The sequence below is a fragment of the Sceloporus undulatus genome, chromosome 7, assembly GCF_019175285.1.
Source record: "Sceloporus undulatus isolate JIND9_A2432 ecotype Alabama chromosome 7, SceUnd_v1.1, whole genome shotgun sequence".
Classification (NCBI taxonomy): Eukaryota; Metazoa; Chordata; class Lepidosauria; order Squamata; family Phrynosomatidae; genus Sceloporus; species Sceloporus undulatus.
Window position 1 is genome coordinate 13,460,320 of NC_056528.1, and position 24,718 is coordinate 13,485,037.

The window sequence follows — 24,718 nt, forward strand, 5'->3', positions numbered from 1 at the left end:
GGCGGGTGCCGCGCATGCTGTAATTTCCCAGTCCGGCCACCTGTAAATAAGACGCAGGTTATTAGTAGGAGGCAGAGATGGTCAGTTTAGGAATGTGCATCTCTTCAACCTCTAGGCAGAAAGTTAGCCTCGTTCTGGAATTCCTTTTTCTTGCCGAACACGGCGAGGCCTCCATTTTGTACGACTGGACGGCCGCCAGAAGCAGCCATTTAACATCCAAGACTATGCTGAAGGATGAGGATGGAATCCTTCCTTCCAAGGAAAGGTAATCCTACCCACCTTGGTTTCTATGGACTTGCTTGGCCTTAGCAAAGCAGGGGTCAGTTTTTGGCCCCACCACAGCCCCCAATTTCCCCCCAAAACACAACGCAGAAGCAACTGGCCATCTCCTTCTGCAAGGCTTTTCATTGTACAGTCAAGCCCTCCACATTTGTGGCTTTGGCTATTTGCGGCTTTGATTCCTATGTTCTCTCTAGGAATATCTAGGTTCTCCAGTGCAACTCTATGGTCAACCTTAACTAAAAGTTGTACTGAAAGAACTAGAGAGTCCTAGAGAGAAGACTCCACTAGGGATTTGTAGCTCCCGCAGCACAACTCTGTAGTCAGTGTCTGGCAGATGTTGACCACAGAGTTGCCCTGGAGGACCTAGAGATTCCTAGAGAGGTAAAGCAGGTTCCAGTGTGGTTTACATTGCTTGGAACTACCACTCTCGCCCCGCAAATGGGCGGCTGCCCATTGGGAACCGGAAGTGTGGGGTTGCGTGGAACGAGAGGTCATTATCTCTATGATCCGGAAGTATTTATCCCGCACCGGAAGTGCCATTAAAACCCTTTAATTTCCCCTTACCAGTACTCGCTTCCCAGCATTCCGCAGCTCGTCTTTGGGGTGATGCATGGCCCTCCTTAGGAGCCTCCCGACGTACCGAGAATGCAGCATCATTTCTTTCAAAACTCTCTGATTCCCCTCTTCCTAGAGAGGCCTCTGATGGTCTTCTTCCAGGCTCCGGCCTCCCAACTTGAAAAAGGGAACAGGCCCAGCGGCCGCTTTTTTCTCCGCCCTCATTGTGACGTCACCGCCAGCGCTGACCTATCGCTGAAGGCCTGGCAAGAGTTGGTTTTAGAGAGCGCGGCCGCCATCTTTGTTGTGGGCGGAAGTGGAACCCCTCGCTTTGAAAACAATGCTGGTTTCAATCAGGGCAGGAAAGAAGGGCTATTATTATTATTATTTCTGATTTATGGACATCATTTATGTTCATTCATCTCCCACAGAAGGAAAATTAATGCAGCAGAGACTGCAACCATTTATATATAGAGAGAAGCTGGATTCAGGAAAGGCGGAGGTTTCCTTCCTTTCAGGCAGTCTTAGAATCACATTGGGCTTTTTAGCTGCTGCGTCACACTATTGGCTCATGTTCAACTGAAGTCTGCTAGGACTCCTAGATCTCTTTCACCTGGCTTTAACGAGGCTTACTATACATCTGAAAAGGATCTAGGGGTCCTAGTGGACCCCGAGTTGAATGTGAGTCAACAGTGTGACATGGCAGCTAAAAAGACCAATGCGATTCTAGGTGGCATCAATGGAAGTATAGTGTCTAGATCAAGGGAAGTAATAGAGCCACTCTGTTATGCTTTGGTCAGGCCTCACCTGGAATAACACTGTGTCCAGTTCTGGGCACTATCATTCAAAAAGGATGTTGAGAAACTGGAGCGTGTCCAAAGGAGGGCCAACAAAATTGTGAAGGGCCTGGAAACCATGCCTTATGAGGAGAGACTTCTCTCTCTCTCTGGCTTTGCTTCGCGCGTTGGTGACTAAAAAGGCCAATTCGGGATAAACAGGTCCAGTTGCAGAAAGAGAATTAGGGAAATTAGTATGTATAGCTGGAGAAGAGACAGTTAAGGGGTGATATGATAGCCCTGTTTAAGTATTTGAAGGGAAGTCCTAATGAGGATGGAGCAAGCTTGTTTTCTGCTGCTCCAGAGAATAGGACACAATAGAGCAATGGATGCAAATGACAGAAAAAGAGATTCAGGCCATATATTAGGAGGAAGTTCCTAACAGTAAGATCTGTTTGACAGCAGAATAGAATCCCTCGGAGAGTGGTAGAGTCTCCTTCTTTGGAAGTTTTAAAACAGAGGCTGGATGGGGCTGCTTTGATTGGGAGTTCCTGCATGATGGCAGAAGGGAGTTGGACTGGATGACCTTTGCTTTGGGGTCTCTTCCATCTCTATGATCCTGGAGCAGATGCTGATTTTCTCCTGGGATTCCTTAGTGGGCGCTAGAGGGCGCTCTAACACAAGGGATCTCGGTGGACGCCAGTTTTCAGTAGCTCTCTTTCTCCCTCTAGTGGCCGCTCTGAGAACAGCAGCCACCTGCCAGACTGTTTTCTTTCTGGTTCGCTTGGCAACCAAAGAAGGCCCAGTTGCAGAGAGAGTCAACTATGGAGGAGGAGGAGGAGAAAGAGAAAGAGGAGGAAAAGAAGGCAGAAAGTGTTAAACAAAAGGTGAACCAACCCAGATACATGTTGGACTACGGCTCCCAGCATCCCCTAGCCAGGATGCTGAGAGCTTCAGAAAGATAACCAGCTTCCCCAAGCTCTCTGAATAAGACCCTATAAATATAAAACAATGTCCTGTGATTTTTGCTCCACCTTGACTGACCTTCCCCAGCTAGGTTCAGTCCATTGACCTTCAAGTCTGTGGAACTGTAACTCCCATCATCCAGAGCTCATCAAGACTGCTTTTGGAGGGGGGCTATAAGACCCTATTAAACAATTTCCATCTTGGCCATGATTCGGCCCATTGACCACCAGGTCAGAGTTGTAACTCCCATTGTCCAGAGGTCATCTAAATTGCTTTTGGGGTCTGTGACCCACAAAACCCACAAAGCTGGCTGTTACCTTCATATTTCAAGGATGACCCCCGTTTGTTGTTAAAGCGCATGTTTCCGCAGGAGGTGAAGATGGCGACCGTTTACCTCGGATTCTTCCCCACCGCCGTCACCCAAGAAAAACTTGAAGAAGCCCGCGAGGAATCCATCCGTCGCATTTTTGGGTCCACCGATACCTTGCGCTTTATGAAGAGCAGCCAGAACGTGGGGACTTACAAAGGCATCCTGCAGAAGAAGACAGAAGAGCAGTAAGCATCCCTTTATCCCCTCTTTTCATGGTTTTCTTTTCAGGGTAAAGCTACATTTTCCTAAGTTTTGAACTGGAAGGGACCCCAAGGACCAACTCCCAGCCACCACATGCTGCTGTGAACCATCCTGTATTTCTTGTCAAGTGCCTTTAAGATTGTTTTGGTGCCAGCTGCTGTTTTTGTCTCAATCCTCAGCTGCCAGGAAGGAAACCAGTACTTCTCTCAGGGAGAATGGGAAAGAGCCATCACCTGCTTTTCCAAAGCCTTGAATCTGGACCCTAAGAAGGTAACAGAGGGCTGGGAGATGTTGGGTGGATTTTCAGAAGCAAAACAAGTACAGGCCTATCTTATGCCCAAAACACACCGCAGTCATAATCCAGTTTGAGACCGCTTTAACTGCCTTGGCTCAGTGCTAGGGAATATTGGGAATTGTACTTTATTGCAGCACCAGAGCTCTCTCTGACAGAGAAAGCTAAATGTCTCACAAAACTACAATTCCCCAAATTCTTCCCTAGCATTGAGCCAGGGCAGTTAAAATGGTCTCAAACTGGATTGTTTCTGCAGTATGTGAACTGTGAACATTTATTTATTTTTGCAGTATGTTTTGGAGATTCACTTGTCCAGGAGTGGTAAATCCACTCTCGGTCCCACAGGTAAGAATCCACCTTGTAAGAGTCCACCAAATGTGGGAACCCTCTAGATGCCCTTATGGTTTCTATACATGGGTTTATTTGTATGCTCCCACCACTGGACACTGCTGCGCTAACTGAGTTGAAACTACTTTTGCACTTTTTACTCAGACTGCAGCAAATAAAATAAGCAGAGGACAAGGGAGAAGGAGAAGAGAGAAACAGCTGAAAAAGCGGGAGGGCAGAGGATTAATGGGACGGTCCCTACCAAACTGCGAAGTTGGAGGGTGTGAGAAGGGGCTTCTCCTGAGATCTGAATGTGGGTTCTGCTCCGCAGGTGGAACTGTATGAGCAGAAGGCCGAAGCTTTCCTGCAGCTCTGTGACTTCCAGTCCGCCGTGATGCATCTCCGGAAGGCCTATTCCATGTCGCCGAGGAAGGAGAATATCAGCGCCCGCCTTGCCTTCATTTTGCAGCTACAGGTGAACCATGCATGGCAGGGATGGGCAACCTGTGGCCCTCTCAGGAGCTTCTTGGACTGCAGCTCCCATCTTTCCCTACTTTGGGCAATGCTGGCTAAGACGAATGGGTGTTACAGTCCAAAAACATACAACGAACCACATGTTTGCTCCTGCCCTCACATCTCTTTCTGTCTGTCACTGCTGTGTTTGTATTTATCGGACAAGGAAATGGCATTTTTCAATACTACAACTTCCAGAATCCCCCTATCTGGCATGAGAAATGTAGTTAGGAAAAAAATGCCACATGTCCAACTGTGTGTCCGTATCATATTTTTAATGCATTTGTTGTGCTGGCTTGCTGTCGTAGGCCCTTCTAAAATGGAAAGTGGCAGCGAAATGGGTGTGGAGATACTTAAATCAAATAGGGAAAACGGAGTCAATTAGGGCCCTGTTCTTTTTTCGCCCCACTCAGCATTCAATCGTGACATCTGTCCTATGTTCAAATTTGCAGGGCCAGTGTCTATATGAGCAGAGTGCCTACTTGGAGGCCTTGGAGGCCTTCACCCACGCCTTGGAACTGCAGCCTAGGAATACATTTTTTCGCATGAGGAGGTGAGAGCAAACAAAACCTGGTTTTGTCTCCTTGGATGTTGCGTGGCCACATGTGTTCTGCTTTTCTTCTATCAAATGTGAGTGGGCACCTAAGATCTGTAGCCCTGCCTTAGCCTTCTCTTTCTTCCCCCCCAGCATTGCCTGCTTAGGTGCCTTGAAACGATACAACGACTGCCTCCAGATGGTCAACGAAGAAGTTGCTCAAGAAAAGAACCCAGACCTCTTTGTCCTGAGGGCTCGACTCTATGAACATTTTGGGAAGGTAAAACAAATTGCCCAGGTCCCCTTTTAGTTTGTGAGGAAGCCACACATCTCTTGTTTTTCTCCACATTCTGGAAGTTTGTTTTGCCATCTCCATCAGCGACCGCTGGGGATATCCGTGATCTAGCATCCGCTCCATGTTTGAGCCTGAACTTAGGAAGGAGCTACCCCAGTTACTGAAATCTGTAGTCTCATGAGACATTTAGCCTTCACTGTCAGAGAGCTCTGGGCCCACAACAAACTACATTTTCCACAATTCTATAACACAGATCCATGGCATTTCCTGAGTGGTGTCAAACTGGGTTATTTCTGGAGTGTGGATGCAGCCCTACAAGATGCCAGCTTGCCCAAACTCTCTAAAGCAGTGGTTTCTTTCTCACTTTTCCCTCAAAGGTTACCTTGTGTTTCCACAACCTTCAAGATGCCATTGCGTTAGAACCAGGGCACACTGAAGCTTTGGCCATGCTGAGTAATTTGAAGAAGGAGGCTCAAAAATCCAGGGACCAAGCCGTGAACAAGGCGGTGAAAGGAAACCTGAAAGCAGCCCTGCTGAAAATCAACCGGGCCATAGACTACAACCCTCTGGATGCAAATTACTACCTCTTCAGGTACTAGTGGTGTAATGGCAAACTTCCTAAAATGACTGAAATGTTGGATCCATATCAACAAAGCAGAAGCTTGCATTTATACTGGGAGGACATCTTTTGTAAAGCCAATGGCTCTTGTCTTTTCAAGCCCAAGGCAAGACTGAGCCCCAAATTATTTCCCATTACAACAGCGTTGAAGTCACAACAATATTAGCCATTTCATATTGCACACTTATAGCAATGTGGTTCCATTTTAATTGCTGCGGTTGCAGTAGTGCTCTCTGGCTGCTACTTTTGCCCTTCTCTGGGTGATGTCTTTGGCAGAGGAAGCATCCTGAGGAGGCTGAAGGACTTCAATGCAGCCATCGACGACTACCTCAAAGCTGTGGAGCTCAGCCAGGAGGAGGAAGGCAGCGAGGTCCGGTCCACAGCCCAGAAGCAGATGCTGCTGACGTACAATGACTTTGCGGTGCACTGTTACGGCAAGGGTTGCTATGAAGAGGCTGTCCTTCTCCTCAACAAAGCCATCAAGGGGGAGAAGAATGAGAAAGGGCTCTACATGAACAGAGGAGGTACGAGGAATATATCCCATTCCCCCACATTTGGGCTTGACAAACACAGGAATGTGGACTTATCTGAAATTGACTTTGGCCCTCGAGGTGACAGAGCTTTTGTTGTGGATCAGTGGTTTGAATTGTCGTATCTGCTAAGTCAGTGGTTCTCAGTCTTTAGCATAGATCTTGGATTTTAACTCCCAGAAGCCCCAACCTATTTGCCCAATGGTTGGGGATTCTGGGAGCTGGGGTTCAAAACACTGGAGGACCAAAGACTGAGAACTACTGCGTTAGATGTTGATGGACTGGAACTTGGGCCATTCTTCACCATTGGCTTTGCTGGCTAAGATCAATGGGAACCTAATCACCTCTAGAAGGGAACGTAATGGGGAAAGTAATTTACCCTTTTCCTGCAGGTATCTGCAAAATCAGTTTAACCTGCCTACCATTGTGGAGTCTCCCTGCCCCAAACACACATGCTTTAAAAGCAACTCTGGGGTCTCTGCGTGCCTCCCCTCCTCTCTCCCCAATCCAGACTGCTTTCTCAAACTGGGTGAGCTGAACTTTGCGATGGCCGACTACCAGCAAGCCCTGGCGCTCAGGCCTTTGGACCCTTACCTGCAGAAGCGCATCGCTTGGCTGCACAATGAAATGGGACTTCAGGATTTTCAAGAGAGGTAGGTTAGGATTTATTGGTGCTTGGCGTGTTTCCTTTTGGGGCACATTGGCACTTTGCCCAAAAGTGCCTACCAAAGAGGTGACAAAATATATCTATGGAGTTCTGAACCTTGGCAGCACGCATGTGTGAAGTTGTACTGAACCCCTGTATCCCCATAGCAGTCATTCTTTGTATCTGTGTAACATTATCCTTGAACAGTCCACAGACATTGCATCTTGGTAGTACTCACAGCGATGTTGTAAATTAGGTAACCCAGTACTCTGCCCTCTCTTTCCTCTCTCAATCTGTTCTCCCTTTCAGGCGATACTGGCAGGCCGAATCACATTTCTCCTGCGCCATTGAGAACAACCCGCGTGAGGTGAAGTATTACCTGCATCGGGCCAAGAGCCGCATGTTCCTGCAGGAGGTGATGGGCACCAAGGAAGATCTTGCTACGGCTCTCCTCCTGGATCCAGGGAGAGCGGAGGTATCTGCCTCACCAAATTCCTCTTTATGCATTAATAATGATCCTTTTCCATCCACTACTCAGACACAAACTTGCACTGCATTGTGGGTGTGGGCAGTGAAGCCTCATCACGGATGATACATGTGTTAAAAGAGCAGTGACTACCAGCCTTTGGTCCACCACATACGGATGGGCTTCAACTTCCAAAGGCCTACATCCAACATGGCCAATGGGTCAGGGATTCTGGGAGCTGAAATCCAAACATTGGTGACCATTCCGGTATAGAATAGTGGGAAGGCAAAAAAGAAGAGGATAGGCAAGAATGTCAGTGAGAGAGGCAAGGCTGAAGGACACCCTTTAGGGGATAATGGGGTTATGTTGTTTATTTGGAGTACTTATACCTTTCATTTGAAATAGGCTTGAAGGGTGGCTTACAAGTCATTAATCTGAGACTTCTCTGCTCTCCATCTTATAGTCTAGGTAAGTCATGGCACATAAGGAAAAGGGAATGGCATTGGAGAAGGAGATTAAGTCCAGCAGATAATGGCTGCTCCTCTCCCGCAAAGATACTAATAACAGCTGGAATATGAAGGGAAGGCTCTCGCTTGGGGCCAAGGCATGATAGAAACAGATCAGTGGATTAGAGTCCAAATCATCCAGGAGTCATCAGCCAGGCAAAGGTTGCACCGAGGATGATAGGAAGCGACAAGAATTGTCCTTTCCGTTTAAACTGCGCCTCTTCTTTAACTCCCCTCATTCCCATTTTTCCCTTTTTCAGACCCACACTTTGGTCCATAACTTCTTCCCAGGGGAGCAAATCCACTCAATCGTCAGCGGTAAAATTGGGGACCTTGCCAGAGCTCTTCTGGACCGGAGGCTGGCAGCCTGTCCAGGGCACAGTGCCCCGTCTAACCGTGAAGGGTAAAGGGACACAATATTGTGGTGTTATTGATTTAGTCAGTGGTGGTGGTGGTGGGGAGCTCCTCTCCATGCAAATAGCGGCTTCAAGGGAATGATTATTCAACAGGAACAACACCTTGCCTTGCCACTTGCAATTCACAATAATTATCACAAAATTGCAGAAGCATGCACTTTAGAAATGCACTAAATGTCCGATTGAGTTTGGCTGGAGTCTTGGCTTACTTGCTTCAAAACCCTTTTGGGATTAAGCCACCCAGAAAAGAATAGAAGATTGTTATCATGTCTCTAGGTTGGGTTCATATGTACCAGGGAGTGCATGCCAGCTTTTAGCACAACTTTGTTCTGCAAAGCTTCCAGTTTTGCTTTTTCCCTCTTCCACCTTTCCTCAGTCTGGAATCCAAAGGGAGAAAGTCACCAAAAGACATATATATTGAAAACAAAGACCCAGAGATGGGTGAGGAAGAGGAAGAGAAGAAGAAGAAAGAGAAGCAGCCGGATTCTGAAGAGAAGAAGCTGTATGAGAAAGTCATTGCTTGCCAGATGAAGACTAACAAAGTAAGTCTCCCTGCCTCCCTTTAGTCCCAGTACAGAGGAAAACACTTCTAGAATGCAGCAGCATAAATGATAGCATCATGATATTACAAAATAGAGATTTGAAAAATACAGGTTTTACTTTCTCCCCAGCCATAGAGGGGGAAAAAGCCCATAGTCAAGTAGGCAATGTATTGCATTGTCTTCTAGAATTATCTTTCTATGTGGAATCTTTTTCTGGGGGAGTCTTTGAAAACGAGAGTTCGCTGGCCACTAGTTTTCATCCTTTGTGCCTTTTGGGGCGAATCACAACAAATCCATTGCAATTAAAATGACTTCCCTTTGCATTAGAAGCTTAGATTGTTGTAAAGTTTTAGAGATGTCAGCAGCAAAGAAGGCTTTTATGGTTGTCCCACACATCCAAATACGTTGTTAAAAGTGCTCTATTTTTAACTGATATGGCCTTGGTGCTACAGACAAATCATTTGCTCAATGAATCCCTGGTTGTTGCTGTGTGTCTGGCAGGTTAGCCAGGAGGTGAAGAAAGTGCTAGAGAAAAGGGCCTCTCTAGAATCACACGCTGTGCGTCTGGACCGATACCCAAGCCTTCCCGAAAAGGTGAGCTCAAAGGAACCATACCAATGGAAGAAGGTCAGCCGCAGCACCATCCACTTCTAATCGCATCGCTCAGTGTCGCATTTTGGTGAAAGACTCGGCGGTAGTTTGCTGCCATTGTCCCACTAAACCTGGCTATCATCCTCTTGGTCAGTAGAAACAGAGTGTTTCATTTCTACTTCCAAGTCAGCAAGGCTGTGAAAGCTTGCTTCCAAAAAGCTAGCGTGCCTGTCTTACAAACATCTCCTGCTAATCTCAAACGGGATTATGACCAACGGCTGGCATCACACAACACTTGTCCCTTCCATTTTGGTGAGTTCGAGAAGCCATCTCCAACCACCTTGCTTTTCCCAACATTATTTTATTTAAGGTGCCACAGCTAAGCCCTTGAGTTGCTTCTATTTGTTGCAAAGAATACCAGGAGGCAAGACAAAACTTGAAGTATTCTAATCCCTTTGCAATTACTGAGAGTTGATTTCATAACGAAATCAGCCCTGAATGACCAGACAGGGCAGCTCTTTTCCAGTTCTGTAGTTACGGCCGATACCCAAGTTGTGTCAGTTTCAAAATGGGAATGTGAATGCCTTGTATCACAGACCAGGCCATATATTTCTATATTAGCACCTCACTTCTCATGTAACATGGTCGCTTTAGACCTCTAAAAACAAATCCGTTCCTCCACCACCATCTTAAACACAATCCTGTCTTTCCAGATCTTGACACCTGCGGCTATGTTTTTATAGTACCCTGTATTTCATACCAAGCTTAACCAAGGCTCTTTGAGAGGTTGCAACCCCGTTTTGGAAAATGTGGGGGTTGTTTGTATTTGCATTCCTTTCAATGCAGATGCACTTGTTTGTGGTTTTATTGCAGGGATGCTAATATATGTTGTTTTAAAAGGGTTGTGGAAAGTGTATAAACATTTGTGTGAGCAGTTTTAGTTCACGATGAAACGCTCTTTCCTGGTGCAGTTTTCACTGACTGAGCAAAACCAATGTATCTTCTGTGTTTTTTATTTACAATAAAACAACAACAACGAAATAGGTTCTCATTCGCAGATTGTTCTTAGCAGCATTTACCCCTAAGGATTTTTGGAACAGGTGACAATGCTTACAGGTGAGGTTTCTTACCTTGCCTTTCCACAAGTAACTGGCCATGTCTGGGGGAAATACCTTCAAATGGAGGACACTTTCTCTTCTACTCAAGCTCTGCAATCAGAAGTAGCTGTAGCTTGTACCACTAACCTACTACAGAGAGAACCATCAGAACAGTTGCACTTAGCACCTTCCTTTGCCAGTGGGTTTCTTGGGCACTTCAAGATGGTGGCAACCCATTTTCCTTGTGCAAGAAAAGGGTCTGCAGAAGAGGTTTTTCCAGGACCAGCTTTGTATCGAAGGCATAGAGAGCATGATTTTCCTTACTTGCATTGAAAAGGGGCAGCTCTTGAAACACCTTTGAGTACTACTAGATTTCAACAGAAGAAAGAAATAAAACCTCCAGAGTTTTATCAGGCTTAGGTTCAAACTGCAGAGTCCAGCCTGAGTTCGCCTTCCAGCATATTGATAGCAAAATCACAGTGTGTTTTAAAATGTTCTTTAAGGAACCAGAGGTAAGAAGAGTGGAGAAAACGAAGTTGATTAGTTCACATTAAGGCATCTGAATGTCATGTTAAGGAAAGTGGGCGTGATAGCTGCCACTGTTTTAAAAAGGCTATAGAATAGTGTTATAAAAGCATCCTAGATAGCGTTTCCTCCTTTGAACGAAAGAGTCCACATCCTCACAGGGCTCAGGGCAAAGTGTAAATTAGACTCTGATAAAGTGCAGAATGCCTCTTCCTTGCTCCTGAATCAGGGCAAATGGAGAGTCCATCTCTACACTGAAGTTTTAAAACTCACACTCATAGAAAAGCCTCCATTTTTGTGAGCCAAAAGAGACTCCTGAAGCATTGTCAGCAAACAGTGGGACTTGGGAGGGAAACGTCACCAGAGGAGTCAGAGGTAGTAGGGAATCCGCGACGCCACCATTTTGCAGCCTGTGGATGAGAACACTTTCTCTTCTTCCGGGAAATAAGGGAGGCTGTCGGCGACAGCTTGGACGACGTCCGGACGCATCTGGAGGCCTTGGCTGGCCAGTTCATTGGCCACGCATTGCTTGACGTGGTGCTGCTTCAGGGGCAGGAAAGGCACCAGGAGGTCGATGAGGCCTTGCTCAATTATCCCGGACTTCCAAAATCCATCTGCAAGAGGAGAGAGGGACAAACGGAAGGAGCGTTTACAAAGGAGATCCTGTGCTGAACACAGGTTCTCCATGTGATCCAAGGGCTGGGAATTTGGGATCTTGTGGACAGCTTCCATGTGAAGAGAAGGCTCTCCTTTTTTGCTTTCTGTGTGAGGAGAATGAATGCAGAAAGAGGAGACAGGGCTGAAACACTCCATCTCCTTGACTATACCCACTTTTATAAGGGCTCTTCTTTCTCTCAAAGGGCACTCACTTTGGGGGTTTTCAAAGGCAGCTTCCAAGACGGACTTTTCCAGGTCTTTCAGGTCGATCTCCTCGCGGTCTTTGCGGGCCCACCACAGGTCCAGCGCCATCCGGTTAATCTGCTCCCCACCAGCATTACTACCAGAGAAAAAAGACTGAACATTAGATATCAAAGGGATGCATGCTAGCGCCTTGTGTGGCAAACCAGTTGTAAGGGCTTTGTTACTTGTTTCAATTTCCCACCTATTTGGAAGTGAGCCCCAGTGAATCCAACTGGACTTGCGCCTAAGCGCTCCAGTCGAATCCTCCTTTGTGGAAGAATCCCCTGCAAGGTCTGTGGCCTCTGCTTCGTACGTTTTTACCTAATGAAAATGAAGATGGCTTTTCTGTAGTTGGTGCCGAACACGACCCACGAAGGCCCCAGGAATGGGACGATCGCATCAATCAGACCTGGCGGCATCTTATCCATTTCGTCAAAGAGGAACACCGACCGGCTGCAGAGGGTTAAGTTCCCTTGGATCCAGCTCTTCAGGTCTTTCTGGGGAAAAGACACAGAAAAGAATCTGTGTACAGAGGAGTCTTAAGAAAGGGAAAAAGCAGGTGAACAAACAGCAAAATAGGGGACCAAGCATGATTTCCAGATAAATTGTCACAGTTAAAGAATTAAGTGTTGCAAATATGAGCAGACATTTTATATAAGGGGCACCATTTCACTATGCAATAATCCATTGTACTTAGTGGGACTTGAGCACCCACAGATTTTGGGATCCATAAGGGGTCCTGGAACCAAACCCAAATGGATACCAAGGGTCCACTCTGTCTCCCATAATAAGGACGATGAAGCTGCAGCTGCGTCCAGCCATACCAGTGCTACCCAAAGCCTTCAAATGTTTACGAGCGTGTGCCCTTATTTATTAGGAGATGAGAAGGTGGCAACGGCGGAGGAGGCCGCGGTGCCTTTGTCCGACCTTGTACTGCTCTGTCCGCTCGGCGTGAGGGAAGTGGACCGTGGGGGAGAAGCGGTGGACGAAGGGGCTGCGCAGTCCTTCGCGGAGGAGGTGGCGCACAGCCAGGGCGCTGGCGTAGGTCTTTCCGGTGCCGGTCCAGCCGTGGAAGGACATCACCAGGGGCTTTGCGGGGTCGGCGTCCTCCACGAAGGCCCTCAGGCCGCGCACCAGGAGCTCTCTGGCCAAGGGCTGGCCAAACAGGTGGACCGACAAGGCGCACTCCAGGCCTGGGAGGAGGAAGCGTGGATTATTATCATTATCATTATCATTATTATTATATCTGTTTATTAATTTCCTGTGCTGCCTTTGTCCCAGAAAGGGACCCAGGGGGGATTATTATTATTATTAATTATAATAATAATTTATTTTATCTATTTACTTAATTTCTGTGCTGCCTTTTTCCCCAGAAAGGGATCCAAGATAAAAACATCCCAATAAAAAATGTAAAACAATTAGAACCTTCTATTAAGAACCATATAAACATCATAATCAACATTATTACTACTACTATTATTATTATTAAGGTTCAAATAGCCGAAAGCGGGACTCGAACTCGCGACTCCAAGGAGCCTTTCTACCTCCTCTGTACCACGTGACCTGCCCCCTCCCTCGCGCTCACCGCTGAGCTCCGGCCGAAAGTCGCACTCGCAGGAGGACGAGAAGCTGCAGCGCCAGGCGCCCAGTCCCCAGGGGGCGCTCGCGCTCACCAGCCCCAGCACAGGCAGCAGCAGCAGGAGTTTCCTAGGCAACGCGAGCCGAGCCCCGCCCCTTGCCATCTCTCTCTCTCTTTGCCTTTAGAACGAATTCCCGGCGCGCGACCCTCCAGGAAAAGCGGCGGCGAGGCCGGCAGGGCTCCCAGCGTGCACCGCGCGCGGCTGCTTGAAACTCCAGTTCTTTCTCCGAGGGGGCGGGGCGTGAGCTGCGATTGGCCGAGGGGGCGTGGCTTGGGTTTAGGCGGGAAAGACATCTCAGTTTGTGAAATAAGGGCTGTGGAGATTGAGAACGTGTTTTTTGAGGGGAAAGAGAGTCACTGAAATAAAAAGGGAGGAAAAAAGCTTCTGTAAAAAGGATTTATGGGGAAATAAATAGTATATTCTCCTATAAATAAATAATATATCTCTCCCATAAGGGAAATAAGAGAGAGGGAGAACAACTAAAGGGAAAGCTTGAAATGAAAATGAGGGGAAATGTCACATCCTCTCAGCCTCAAGGGAAGGCAATGACAGACTCCATGACAGGTTCATAAGACAAAAACTACTTGAAGACACTCAACAAATATAAGGAAAATAAGAAATGTGAGGGGAAATGTTAAACAGTGGTTCCCAAACTTTGGTCCTTCTGGGCGTTGAAACCCAAAACACTTATTGAGGACCAGAGTTTGGGGATTGCTGTGTTAAAAGACAAGACAATACTGTCAGGGGAAGTGTTAAAGGATGAAAGAAAACACACTGAAGAAGATGGGTTTAAGTAAGAAAAGGATTAAGAAAGTGAGGAAGAAAAGCGATTTAGAAAAAGGAAGGCAATAGTGAGAGCTTTGAAAGGAAAATAAAAAGGAAAGATGAGAAGAACGCTGAGGAGGAATGAATGAGGGAAAACTTAAGAGGGAAGGAAATGTAGGGGAACAGGCTGAATCAAGAAAGAAAGGAAAACAAAGCTGTCTGAAAGGAAAGCCAATGGAAGAAGAATAGAGATGGTTAAAATAAATAACTTGAAAGGGAAAAGTTGAGACGAATGGAGAAAAGCAATGAGAAGTTAAGACAGAAAGAGAAAATGCAGTCAAGGCAATGAATAAGAAACGGGAGTCAAACTTTTCAAAGGAAAAATAAAACTGAGGGAATGCAATATAAATGGAATGATATAACAATCCAAAATACAGAGGTTAAATCTCTTTAGTTCCCACTAGTTTGTCCGGATGTTGATGGAGATCAAATCTATGGAGACCGTTTTCGAGAGAAGAGAAACTCCCCATAATTGTATAGCCCTGTGTATTAGCACAGAAAAGCACCTTTTTGAAGAAAAAAAGCATAAAAGTGTTTCTTTATTGTATGCCGTAATCAAGAAAAGACACTCCATGGTCTATGTACATTAATTTACACACAAAAGAAGAAGAATGAGGTCCTCATTTACAAAGAATTCCCTTTTGAGTACATGTGTGCATATATATATTTATATATACACATGTATATGTGAATATATACTTCTATATACACACTTCAGTAGTTTTATTTACAAGCAGAATAGGCTCAAAACAAGAAACCAATTGACCTGAAGGAGAAGCAGAACCAAGTAAAAAGACAACTTTGGGAAGATTAAGTATTTATTTTTGCGAATGCAAAGATGGGGATGATGGGTTCTGGGCATAGATCCAGCCCTGGAGGAGAGAGGCATGTTTTGCAGGATCTAAGCACACATTACGCATGATGCTCAGTGTAGGGAGGCTGCATTGCTAGTTGTTTTTGCCTAAAGCTTTGGGGAAGTTGTGGGGCGGATGTGGGGAAGTGACAGCTATATATGCTCCTGTTAGATATAAATTAGGCCCTTCAGCTAGGCAAAGAGAATGTGATTTGGCAAAGAGCATGTCGACCGTCTTGGATTCGAAGCACCTGAGGTTGTGTCAATGAAGAACGTGTGAACTCAGCTCCTTTTGACCCGAAACATTCATAGCAGGAATTACTGGATGCGAATGCTTCGCCATAAGGCTTTTATTGTGTAATTGTCGTGCCATTAAGGCGTGAAAAAGGAATATACAATGTACTGGGATGTTTTTTGGCAGCACTGAGAGCCATCCATGTGGAAACACACCTTTCTATATTTAATGATGGAGGACAAATCAAAAAGTGTTGGACTCGGTCTCTGGAGACCAGGGTTTGGAGACCGGGGTTTGATTCCCAGTTTGGCCATGAAACCCAGTGGCTCAGGGGAAGGCAATGGCAAACGCTGAACAAATCTTGCCAAGAAAACCCCAGGATAGGTCCACCTTACAAAACGACTTGAAGGCACACAACAATAACAATAAAGGATTGGCTGTGCAGATGATGCCTATCAACAAAACAGCAAATAGAGACAATTTGTCTAGAATGCAGTTGTGAGGCCTCAAGGTTGGTTATGCCCAGATCCGAACAAACTTCTTGTTACATCGATGGGGAGTTTTTGCACCATGCTATGGGCCTGGGATGCGGTTGCCCAAGAAAGGGCAGCTATCCAACCCAGCTCAGCAATGCATCGCTGTATAATGCTTGCAAAGATGGTGGTAGCGAGGAGGAGCCTTGCCAGGAGGAAAGCCAACCCATCCTATGGTTTACATTGATTGTCAGTATCTCATGCTGTAAGAAAAAGTCTCTTTATTCTGTCCATCTTCTGTCTCGGCTCCTTCGTTCTTAGCTGCCTTTTCACAGACAGAACCTGCGACATGGGAAATTCTCCTTGTCCACCATGGGCTCCATTCCACCCCACAAGCAACGTCCCCAAAAGGCGCAGGTGGTTTGCTGTGGCCCGCGCTTCCCTTGCTGGTTTAGTTCACAAGTCTGCGTTGTGGGGCTACAGTTCACTCGAGCGCACGGAGGGCTCCAGTTTGTGGGAGAGCGCAGTGAGGACCTTGTTGAACCGCTCGTAGCGCTCGCTCTGGCTGCTCTCGGCCCCCCGGCTGCCCCACAAAAGGCGCAGCTGGAACTCGGTGTGGAAGACCTCCAGCAGCTCCGGTTGGGGCTGGAAACCTGCAGCAGGAGGAAACAAGAGCAATGGGGTGAATAAACGCTTTGCCCAGCAAGATCGGGTCAGGCTTTTGAAATACAGTTCATCCTCGCCTTACGCGGGGGATCCGTTCCGGATCCCTCCGCGTAAGGCGAATTCCGCCTATGCTCGAGCCCCATTGGAAACAATGGGGCTCGTGCGTGGCGGCGCGCCTTCCACCCTGCGTGCGCCCCGCAGCTTGAGTGCGTATGCTCAAGGCTGCGTATGGTGCGCCTGCGTATGGCACGGGCGCGCTGTATCTTACTGCAGAGAGAAAGAGGCCTAGGCAGCATAAAAGAGAGAGAAAGTGATGCTACAATTGGTTATAATGGATAGCCAAGAAGACAAACAAAGGGATCCTTGAACAGATCAGGCCTGAAATCTCCCTGGAAGACAAAATGACCAAATGGAGGCTGTTGTACTTTGGCCACATCATGAGAAGGCAGGACTCATTACAAAACACAATAACACAAGGAAAGGTGGAAAGTAGTAGAAAGAGAGGAAGACCACAAGCTTGTTGGGGGCAAATTAGCTTACAATTGTAAACTGCTTAGACACTGCTTAGGCGGTATGAAACGGTATATAAATGAAGCTTGTTTGTTTGTTAAGATGGATAGACTTAGTCATGGAGATCATGGGACTGAGCAGAGTCATCCATTGGGTTGCCATGAGTCGGGATCAACTCAAGTTAACAACAACCACATAATGGGCTGTTGGTTTTATTTATTCAGAAGGTATTCTGTTTGTGTGGCAAAGGCATTCATCATAACGCATGCTGCCCACTTTTTGTAAAACCTTCCTTGTCGAGCTACTAGGTGAATCTAAGCCTAAAGCCCCGTAGTTCCTTGAAGTGCAATATCTCTGCAGTGGTGACGGTGTTTTTCAACACGACTGGAGAAGTCATTATACAAGCAGCAGCTGTATTTTTGTTGTGCTTTGGGCGTTTTGTAGTTTATCCACAAATCACGTTTTCCAAGCCCTTCTAACTTCAGTGGGAGTGCCCTCATCCCTGACAGCCTCCTTAACCTTTTCCTGCTTCTTTGAAGTTCTGCATAGACAGACCTATCTCTCAGTGGAAGTGGATCTGGCTGGAGAATCCGTCCTTACCTTGCAGCTTCATTTCCGCGTTGGTGTGGTACAGTCCTCCATGATGGGCCACCATCCGTGCTGCTTCCAAGTGGGCCATGACTACCTCCACGCTGTTGTCCAAGTTTTCCCAGGGCTCCGGATTGTCCGGAAGGGCCGTGTCTCGCTCCAGGAGGGTGATGAGAGGCACGATGTGAGGGAAGGTAGTATTGGTCAACGGAGGCCCTTCTGGGAAGACAAAAAGAAAGAGTTGGTATAAGGAGCTGGGTTGCCATTGGGGCCAGCTTGCCTAGTACTGACTCCTTTTGACCAGCTATAGTTGGGAGAGCAGGCAGACGCCACAAACCTTCACTTATAAGTCTGAAATATCTGGCCTAGATAAGGCTGTCTTCAGTTCCATTTTCTCCCACTGCTTATCCTTTTTTAAATTATTGAAATCCAAATGTTCTTACCAGAAGGAAGAAGGAAAAGACAGCTGCACAATAATTTCTGGTTGGTACCACTAGTATCCCTCTCTATGGAAGCAACTGAATTACTTAGACAACTTCCGTCGCATCAGGCAACCTGCTCCCCAAACTTACCATTGCCTTCGTTCAAGCTCTTCAGGAAAGGCTTTAGTTTCTTCTCGTAGAGGATGGCGCCCTCCGTATGGCGTTGGCGCAGGACCATCCATGTCTGCTCCAGCCGTGAGATCTGGAATTCAAGAGGGAAAAGGGATGAGCTACGAGGGCCATGCTTTTGACATTGCTTTTGGGAACATCCAAAGCTCTTCTTTCAATGCACTCTTGTCTTCCAATGCACCGAGGGAAGGACAGTGGATACACAACAGATTTTGTGGCAGAGAATGTAGACCAAGCCAAACACATTGTGGGGGAGGCTATGTATATGTACCTGGGTCATTTCCAGTGCATTCATGACAGCAGCAAAACTGAACATGTTGCCCATGGTACTCTTCAGCTCAGCGGCCAGTTGGATGGTCTTGTGGAGAAGGGAGGCCCGCTCCTCCATGCTCCCTGTGCAGCCCAGAATATCCACTGCGATCATGATGGTCATCGTATGAAACCTGAAAGAGACGAAGAAGGAAAGTGAGAACGCTAATCATAGAAGCCAAAGTGGTGTATAATTCCCCAATAACTTAGCCCTTTCGACTGTAGACTTCCAGTCCTAAGGGCTAGAAACACGACTCTTTGAACATACAGTGGAGAACTTAGGCTCTCAGAATGTTAAACTGTATGTCGAATCTCATGCGTTCTATAAAGAGGGCAAATCTTTCCAAGGGAAAGTACAGCACCTGACGACGCATCCACTCTCAGCCACTTGTTCTCTCCCTCGCATTTTACCTTTCCAGCAGATCCATCCGGAGTTGATGTCCGTGGGGCAGGGTGAGCAGCTCCATCCCGGAGCTGACTCCCATGAGCCTCTGCGTCTCCTTGGTAACGCCCAGTATCCTAGCAACCTGCAACAAAGAGAGGAAAGTGGTTTAATCCCACTCTTCCGATGGGGCTGAGGGGAGACCTCAGAGAGGAAATCTGGAGTACTGTTAATGCTAAATCTGTTTTCCCACCCGTTTCAGGGGGCTTATAGAGTGAATCCCATCGAGATTAGAAAAAATACACTGAGAAAAATGTGATCCAAATAGTAGCTGCACATTGTAAAATGGGTGCATGTTGCTTCTCCAGTGCATCATCTATGTGATTGACCTGCCTTATGTTCCCTTGCATCATTTCTTGCATCAGCTATGTTAAACCAGTTCTTTTCTATTCTGGCTGGTTTCCAGGTAGGGGTAAAGATGTTTGTAGCTAAAACATCTGGAAAAGGCCAGCCAGGGAGGTGGCAGTTGCTCATGTTTGTTCTCCAGAGTCCTTTAACACCTCTAAAGGAGCCACCAAGTTGTGGATTTGGACATGATCATGGAGAGTCACTTGTTTCCTAGATTTCCTTCTGTCCTGGCAGGTTCAGCAGCTGCGCAAGGTGTTTGTGGATGGGCCCAGCTAAATCCTCTCCCCTCCGAAAACAAACGCCGGCTTCAATCTGGGGGAAGCAGATAAGCGCCTGTTCCAGAACAGCCAAGGACAGAATGACTCTGGGGACGCTTCTGCAACATGCAGCTTCTCTGCCTCTTTTGGCCTGCTTGCCAACATTTGGTACTAACAGGGAAGGCAGGGGACGAGGAGGGAAGACCAGTGTCCCAGCAGAGACTGGCTTAGCAAGTATTCAAAATAAGGCTTCAGCTACTAATGGTAAGTACCCATTTCCTAGGGACCTGTTTTGGAATTATGGTGGGGAGCAGAAAGGGGGCCAATCACAGATTGGGGGGAGACCTCGGCATGGCTCTCATCCATGTCAGTGGTCTTCCTGTTAACTTTTTGTAATGAAACCCACAGAGACCAGCCTTTTGTATGACTCAGCGTAGTTACAGCTGGTCATTCACTGACCCCTGGACTCTTGTGGAGCTATTCCATGCCTGGTGGAGCAGGGAGCTCCCCATAAAGGTAGGTAAAGGTTTTCCCTTTGACAAGGCTGTCACGTCGTGTCCGACTGTAGATGGTAGTGCTCATCTCCGTTACTAAGGCGAGGGAGCCAGCGTTATCAAAGACAACTCTGTGGTCATATGGTCAATGGAGGTGCATGGAACATTGTTACCTTCCTACCAAAGTGCTACCTATTTATCTACTTGGACTTTTACAAGCTTTCAAACTGCTAGGTTGGCAGAAGCTGGGACTAGTGACGGGAGCTTACTCCGCCACGGGACCCTTGGGCCTTGAACTGATGATCTTGCAATCCTCAGAGTCAGCGTCTTAACCACTGAGCCACTGCACCCTCTGGAACTCCCCATAGCCAAATGTAAAACAGTTACAACATCCATTTGGGTCTTCTGGAAGTCTCAGCATTGGAATCTTAGAATTGGAAGGGACCGCAAACCATGAAGGAATACACAATTACAGCAGGCCTGAAAGACGCTCATCCAGCCTCCATTTGAAGACCTCCAAAGAAGAAGCATTCACCACCTTCTAAGGCAAGTGATGTGATTGCTTTGCATGTGACTACAGGGTCATAGCCAGACACTTCTCCAATCCTTCCACAAAATGGCTGCAGCAATTCTACAGCACCTCTAGGAAGGAGGGAGTTATACCAACCTCTACATTGACTAAAAAAGTCATAGGCAGGCATAAGGTTGACTTGCACCTGCATATGCCAATAATAGCATGCCAGCCCACATTGGCCATACGACCTGGGGGATTCTGGGAGTTTCAATCCAAAACAGCAAAATTTCCAAGCTGGCATTCTGAGTGTTGAAGTCCTCAACACTTGTTTCCCCAAGCGCCTCCCCCAACGTTTCGTACCAGGCAATCCACTTGGGTGATATGTTTGGCAAGAGTTTTGGCGTCGACTTCAGCCAGGAGTTCCTTAACCTTTTTCAGTACTGCCATTTCCAAGGGCTTGTTTTCCAGGGGGATGAGGAGGGAGTGGAAGACGGCTGGGTTGAAAGAAGAGGTCCTTTCCACTACAGGAACCACAAAGCCCGCAGCGTCCTGATCTGGCCTTCTCCAGGGTCCGGCCTCGGCCTCGGAGCCGTTCAGTCCAAGGCCTCGTTGGGTCTCGTCTCCCTTTAGCCTCTCAACGTAGCTCTTGGCAGACACTGGTTTGCCATCTGCCGCTGGGGGCCTGTCCCACTGAACTGGGGAGGGCGGGTGGAGCTGGCAGTAATGTCCTGTGTCTGGATCGCTGTAACTGCTGACCGAGGGAGAGGGAGACGCCTGGGAGTATCCGTGGGACGGGGTTGAGCGGCTGCTGTCGGAGGGGTCACCTTTGCTCCCGTTCCCTTGGCACAGTTGGGGCTCACTAGAACGCCTGATGACTGGGGACGATGGGGCTGCGCCGTTGCTGGCCTGACCCCCGTGGGGTTTTAGCCGAGAAACTGCCAAGAAAAACGGAAACAATTTTGTTATCATAAAGACTAGTAATGTTTCAGGCCAAGGAGCAACAAAGTCACTTTGTGAATTTTCTAGTCAAACAGCAGGTCTTTGCCATAAAATAGCTAAATGGGCCTTTATTTTGCAGATGGCCCCAAATCTATATGGAGAGGGTGAGTAGATTCCCATGTTATGTGGGTGACGCATGGATGATGATGCTTAAGAATGAACAAGAGGGCATTTGTCATACTGGGATGTTTCCTCCACCATGTCAAAACCTAAGCTAATACCACAAGGAACAACATTTATGTGCCACTTCTTATTTCTTTTATCTCTCTTCCTCTCTCTTATTTATTTAGAGCATCTGTTGATTGCCTTTGATTAAGAGATTTCAAGGCAGTTTACAAAACTTAAACAGAAGACAATGTGCAAACAACACCTCAAACAACTTGCACTATTAAAAACTGGAGAGTTTCCAATACTTGAAGAATTTTTTTAAAAAGCGTTTTAAGCAGTAGCTTGACTCGATAGAGTTGAGTCCTTCCTACCAGTGCTGTAGGCTGGAGTTGCGGGAGTCTCGGAGATGGGAGACATTGAGGAGTGGAGGTCTTGAATTTGATCCACGCTGACTGCACAGTTCCGGATGATGTCCCGGTGATGCGGCAAGGAGACGCTGAACAGGGAAGCGGAGAGAGGCCCACATTACTCAAGTAACAAAGGATTGTTAAGAAGATTGGTACCCAGAGGCATACCAAAAAAGCATCTTGTGACACCTCAAATGCTTGACAAAGGTACATTCAGTGACCCTGAAAAATCCATTTTTACAGGAAGGCAGAAGATCTACATACACCAGGTTGATCTAATGCACACTCTTTCTCTTCCTTCAGTTGTGTACTTGGGCTATAAGAACATAAGAAGAGCCACACTGCTTCAGCCTGAAGGCCTTCCTGATGCTTTTCCTCCTTCACTGGCCAACCAGTTGCCCCGTGGGAAACCCACAAACAGGGCATCAGCAACAATACTCTCCTGTTGGGCTTGCAAGCAATGGAGACTGAGATGTACCCTGTCTCTCTGCAGCTGAGGTTATGGATCACCATCATGACCAGGAGCCACTGATAGCCTTATCCTTAGTTCCTATATCCCTGAACCCATTTCTAAGACATCAAGGTTCTTTTTTGAAGCCCCCTGTTCCCAGATAGGTCCTGCATTCCTCAAAGTCTCCATCCCCCTGGTACACCTCTGATTACCTGGTTGGGCAGCCCTCGCCCCTGATGATCTTGTCAGCAGTCAGTCCGTCGGTCATGGTGATGCTCCTCCGTTTGATGTGTCCCCCTTTCTGGTTGTTGTGGCCATGTGAGCTGCTGTGCTTCCCATTGGCAAGTCCATAGCTGGCCTCCAAATAGCGCAGGGGGAAGGTACGGTTGATGGGGCAGTAGAAGATGGCCCCGCTCTGCTCCGAGACTGGCTTGCGGTTGCCCACATAGAAGCGCACCAAGGCCGGGACATTGTCAAAGCTTTCCTGCTCAAAGAGGTACTGGATGTGAGTGCGGCCTTCGCTGGACTTGACCATCACCTTGTTGATCTTGAAGTGGAGGGCTTCGTTCCGCCAGCGGCACGTGAGCACATAATCCCCCAGGCTGGTGAGGGAGTCACGGATCAAAAAGTCCCCATTTCTCTGCACTAGACTCTCAGAAACCTGAAAAGTCCATGTAGGTGAAAGGAAAGAAGATTATTAATTTTTAGGCCGGCTTTGAAAGAACCTGAGTCAGGCCTTACTTGCTGAGAGAAGTGGCTTGGATTAACCCAGCTGTCACAGCAACCCACAGCTATGAAAACACCATGGCTGAGATGGAAATCAGACAGTGCCTCTGAGCATGTTCAGAGAATTACAGCTAACTAAAACTGTACCAATTGAGGATGAAGATATGTTTTAGGTGATATGTTAAATGCATGTAATGTCTCTTTCAGAAGTTAAATGCAGGGAAATAAAGTGTCACTAAATGATAATATTCAGCCCTGGTTAACTGTCACCTTCCAGCTGTCTATAGGAAGCCCTTCAGATGCATAGGACTACAACTCTCATCACTTCCAGTCAGCATGGCCACCCGCCTTGGCATCCCTTCTTGAATAAATCAAATGAAGAAATTGTGACTATACTTCATAGAGAATACAACAGCTGGTGTCAGGTGCATGTGTACATTCCCTGACTGAAGCGGCTGGACATTTTTTGTCTAACGCAGAAGATCTGCATTCATTTCAAGAATGAGATAGTGTTGTGCACTTGTGATGCCACTGTGCATGAGATTGGGCATTCTGTTGCACACAGGAGCCATGCTACACAAAGGTTGCGTAGCACAACTAGTGCATAACTCTGGATGTAGAGATGTATGCCACACAACTCCAGTACAGGATCTATGCCTCTTGTTATAAGTGAAGAAGACCAAGAGACCTGTGTGACTGCCTCTTAGTCTGCTGTCCTTCTTCTATTCTGAAAGGCTGAAACCAGAGGTTTGGATTCAGAAATCTGCCAGTTCCTTCCCTCTCTCTGACAGATGCCAAAGGAGCTCACCCTTCCACTCACTGTAGTATAGTCACAGCTTAGCATCATGTAAGGGCTAAAGGGCCAGAGGTTTTCCCAGCGGTTCCTCACCTCTCGTGGGATGCGCCCGTGGTACCAGGCGTGGCTCCGGAGATCGGTGCTGCTGAGTTTCAGCTCTTCTTCCAGTTCCTTGTGAAGCTTCTCTGGGGATGAATCGAGGATGTACTTCTCCTTGGAGAACTGCAGAGAAGTGGAAAATCAAGAGAGAGGAGAGAAGAGATTACATCCGATGCTACTACCTGGTCCTTCTCTGGTCAGGCTGGAAGGGAAAAGCCCCAAGGAGATTGTGCAAGGAAATCATGAGATTTATTTTGGTGCCAAAAATGCATTTTTTTCACACAAAAACACACATTTCTGTATGTGAAATTTCATTGGGAAAAATGTCTTTTTGCACAAAGATTTCCCCGAACATTGTGGGATGTTCAAAAACCGGGTGCAAACTGCTTAAAATACTCATTTGTCTCCCAACGTGAG

The 24,718-nt window shown here is 47.1% G+C and overlaps 4 protein-coding genes across 6 annotated transcripts in view; 1 reads left to right on the plus strand and 3 right to left on the minus strand.

The window, feature by feature from the left end:
* The window catches only part of PTRH1 (peptidyl-tRNA hydrolase 1 homolog), a 5,730-nt gene extending 4,678 nt beyond the window's left edge, over nucleotides 1-1,052 (minus strand). Inside the window, 2 exon segments of the mRNA XM_042478845.1 lie at nucleotides 1-40; nucleotides 847-1,052. The exon segment at nucleotides 1-40 is cut by the window's left edge and continues 8 nt beyond it. Coding sequence (XP_042334779.1) covers nucleotides 1-40; nucleotides 847-939 — 133 coding nt within the window. The 5' untranslated portion in view covers nucleotides 940-1,052.
* Nucleotides 1,053-2,193: 1,141 nt separating this feature from the next.
* Nucleotides 2,194-10,346, plus strand: TTC16 (tetratricopeptide repeat domain 16). Its single transcript, XM_042478833.1, has 13 exons — nucleotides 2,194-2,500; nucleotides 2,950-3,134; nucleotides 3,330-3,420; nucleotides 4,101-4,244; nucleotides 4,735-4,835; nucleotides 4,971-5,097; nucleotides 5,490-5,704; nucleotides 6,008-6,255; nucleotides 6,773-6,914; nucleotides 7,217-7,382; nucleotides 8,140-8,282; nucleotides 8,672-8,837; nucleotides 9,339-10,346. The coding sequence occupies exons 1-13, from the start codon at nucleotides 2,438-2,440 to the stop codon at nucleotides 9,489-9,491; spliced, it is 1,944 nt and encodes a 647-aa protein (XP_042334767.1). The 5' UTR covers nucleotides 2,194-2,437; the 3' UTR covers nucleotides 9,492-10,346.
* A 79-nt stretch (nucleotides 10,347-10,425) lies between these two features.
* On the minus strand, nucleotides 10,426-13,791 carry TOR2A (torsin family 2 member A). The gene is made up of 5 exons (XM_042478840.1): nucleotides 13,536-13,791; nucleotides 12,878-13,143; nucleotides 12,272-12,447; nucleotides 11,920-12,047; nucleotides 10,426-11,664 (listed from the first exon to the last, which is right to left on the minus strand). The coding sequence occupies exons 1-5, from the start codon at nucleotides 13,690-13,692 to the stop codon at nucleotides 11,420-11,422; spliced, it is 972 nt and encodes a 323-aa protein (XP_042334774.1). The 5' UTR covers nucleotides 13,693-13,791; the 3' UTR covers nucleotides 10,426-11,419.
* Nucleotides 13,792-14,939: 1,148 nt separating this feature from the next.
* Nucleotides 14,940-24,718, minus strand: part of SH2D3C (SH2 domain containing 3C) — a 34,881-nt gene continuing 25,102 nt past the window's right edge. For all 3 annotated transcript variants that reach the window (XM_042478809.1, XM_042478810.1, XM_042478811.1), the window contains 9 exons: nucleotides 24,296-24,424; nucleotides 22,893-23,341; nucleotides 22,194-22,318; nucleotides 21,076-21,650; nucleotides 19,072-19,187; nucleotides 18,623-18,794; nucleotides 18,313-18,424; nucleotides 17,753-17,959; nucleotides 14,940-16,629 (listed from right to left, as the gene is read on the minus strand). In XM_042478809.1, coding sequence (XP_042334743.1) covers nucleotides 16,454-16,629; nucleotides 17,753-17,959; nucleotides 18,313-18,424; nucleotides 18,623-18,794; nucleotides 19,072-19,187; nucleotides 21,076-21,650; nucleotides 22,194-22,318; nucleotides 22,893-23,341; nucleotides 24,296-24,424 — 2,061 coding nt within the window. In that variant the 3' untranslated portion in view covers nucleotides 14,940-16,453. The remainder of the gene's footprint in view (nucleotides 16,630-17,752; nucleotides 17,960-18,312; nucleotides 18,425-18,622; nucleotides 18,795-19,071; nucleotides 19,188-21,075; nucleotides 21,651-22,193; nucleotides 22,319-22,892; nucleotides 23,342-24,295; nucleotides 24,425-24,718) is intronic.

Excerpts from the sequence above, each read along its gene's own strand:
- TOR2A (XM_042478840.1), bottom strand. The coding sequence starts at position 13,692 with ATGGCAAGGGGCGGGGCTCGGCTCGCGTTGCCTAGGAAACTCCTGCTG. Across the intron at positions 12,448-12,877 it reads AGCGGACAGAGCAGTACAAG|AAAGACCTGAAGAGCTGGAT; the intron begins GTCGGACAAAGG and ends TCTTTTCCCCAG. Across the intron at positions 11,665-11,919 it reads TGCCTTTGAAAACCCCCAAA|ATGGATTTTGGAAGTCCGGG; the intron begins GTGAGTGCCCTT and ends CTCCTCTTGCAG.
- TTC16 (XM_042478833.1), top strand. The coding sequence starts at position 2,438 with ATGGAGGAGGAGGAGGAGAAAGAGAAAGAGGAGGAAAAGAAGGCAGAA. Across the intron at positions 5,098-5,489 it reads TCTATGAACATTTTGGGAAG|GTTACCTTGTGTTTCCACAA; the intron begins GTAAAACAAATT and ends TTTCCCTCAAAG. Across the intron at positions 8,838-9,338 it reads GCCAGATGAAGACTAACAAA|GTTAGCCAGGAGGTGAAGAA; the intron begins GTAAGTCTCCCT and ends TGTGTCTGGCAG.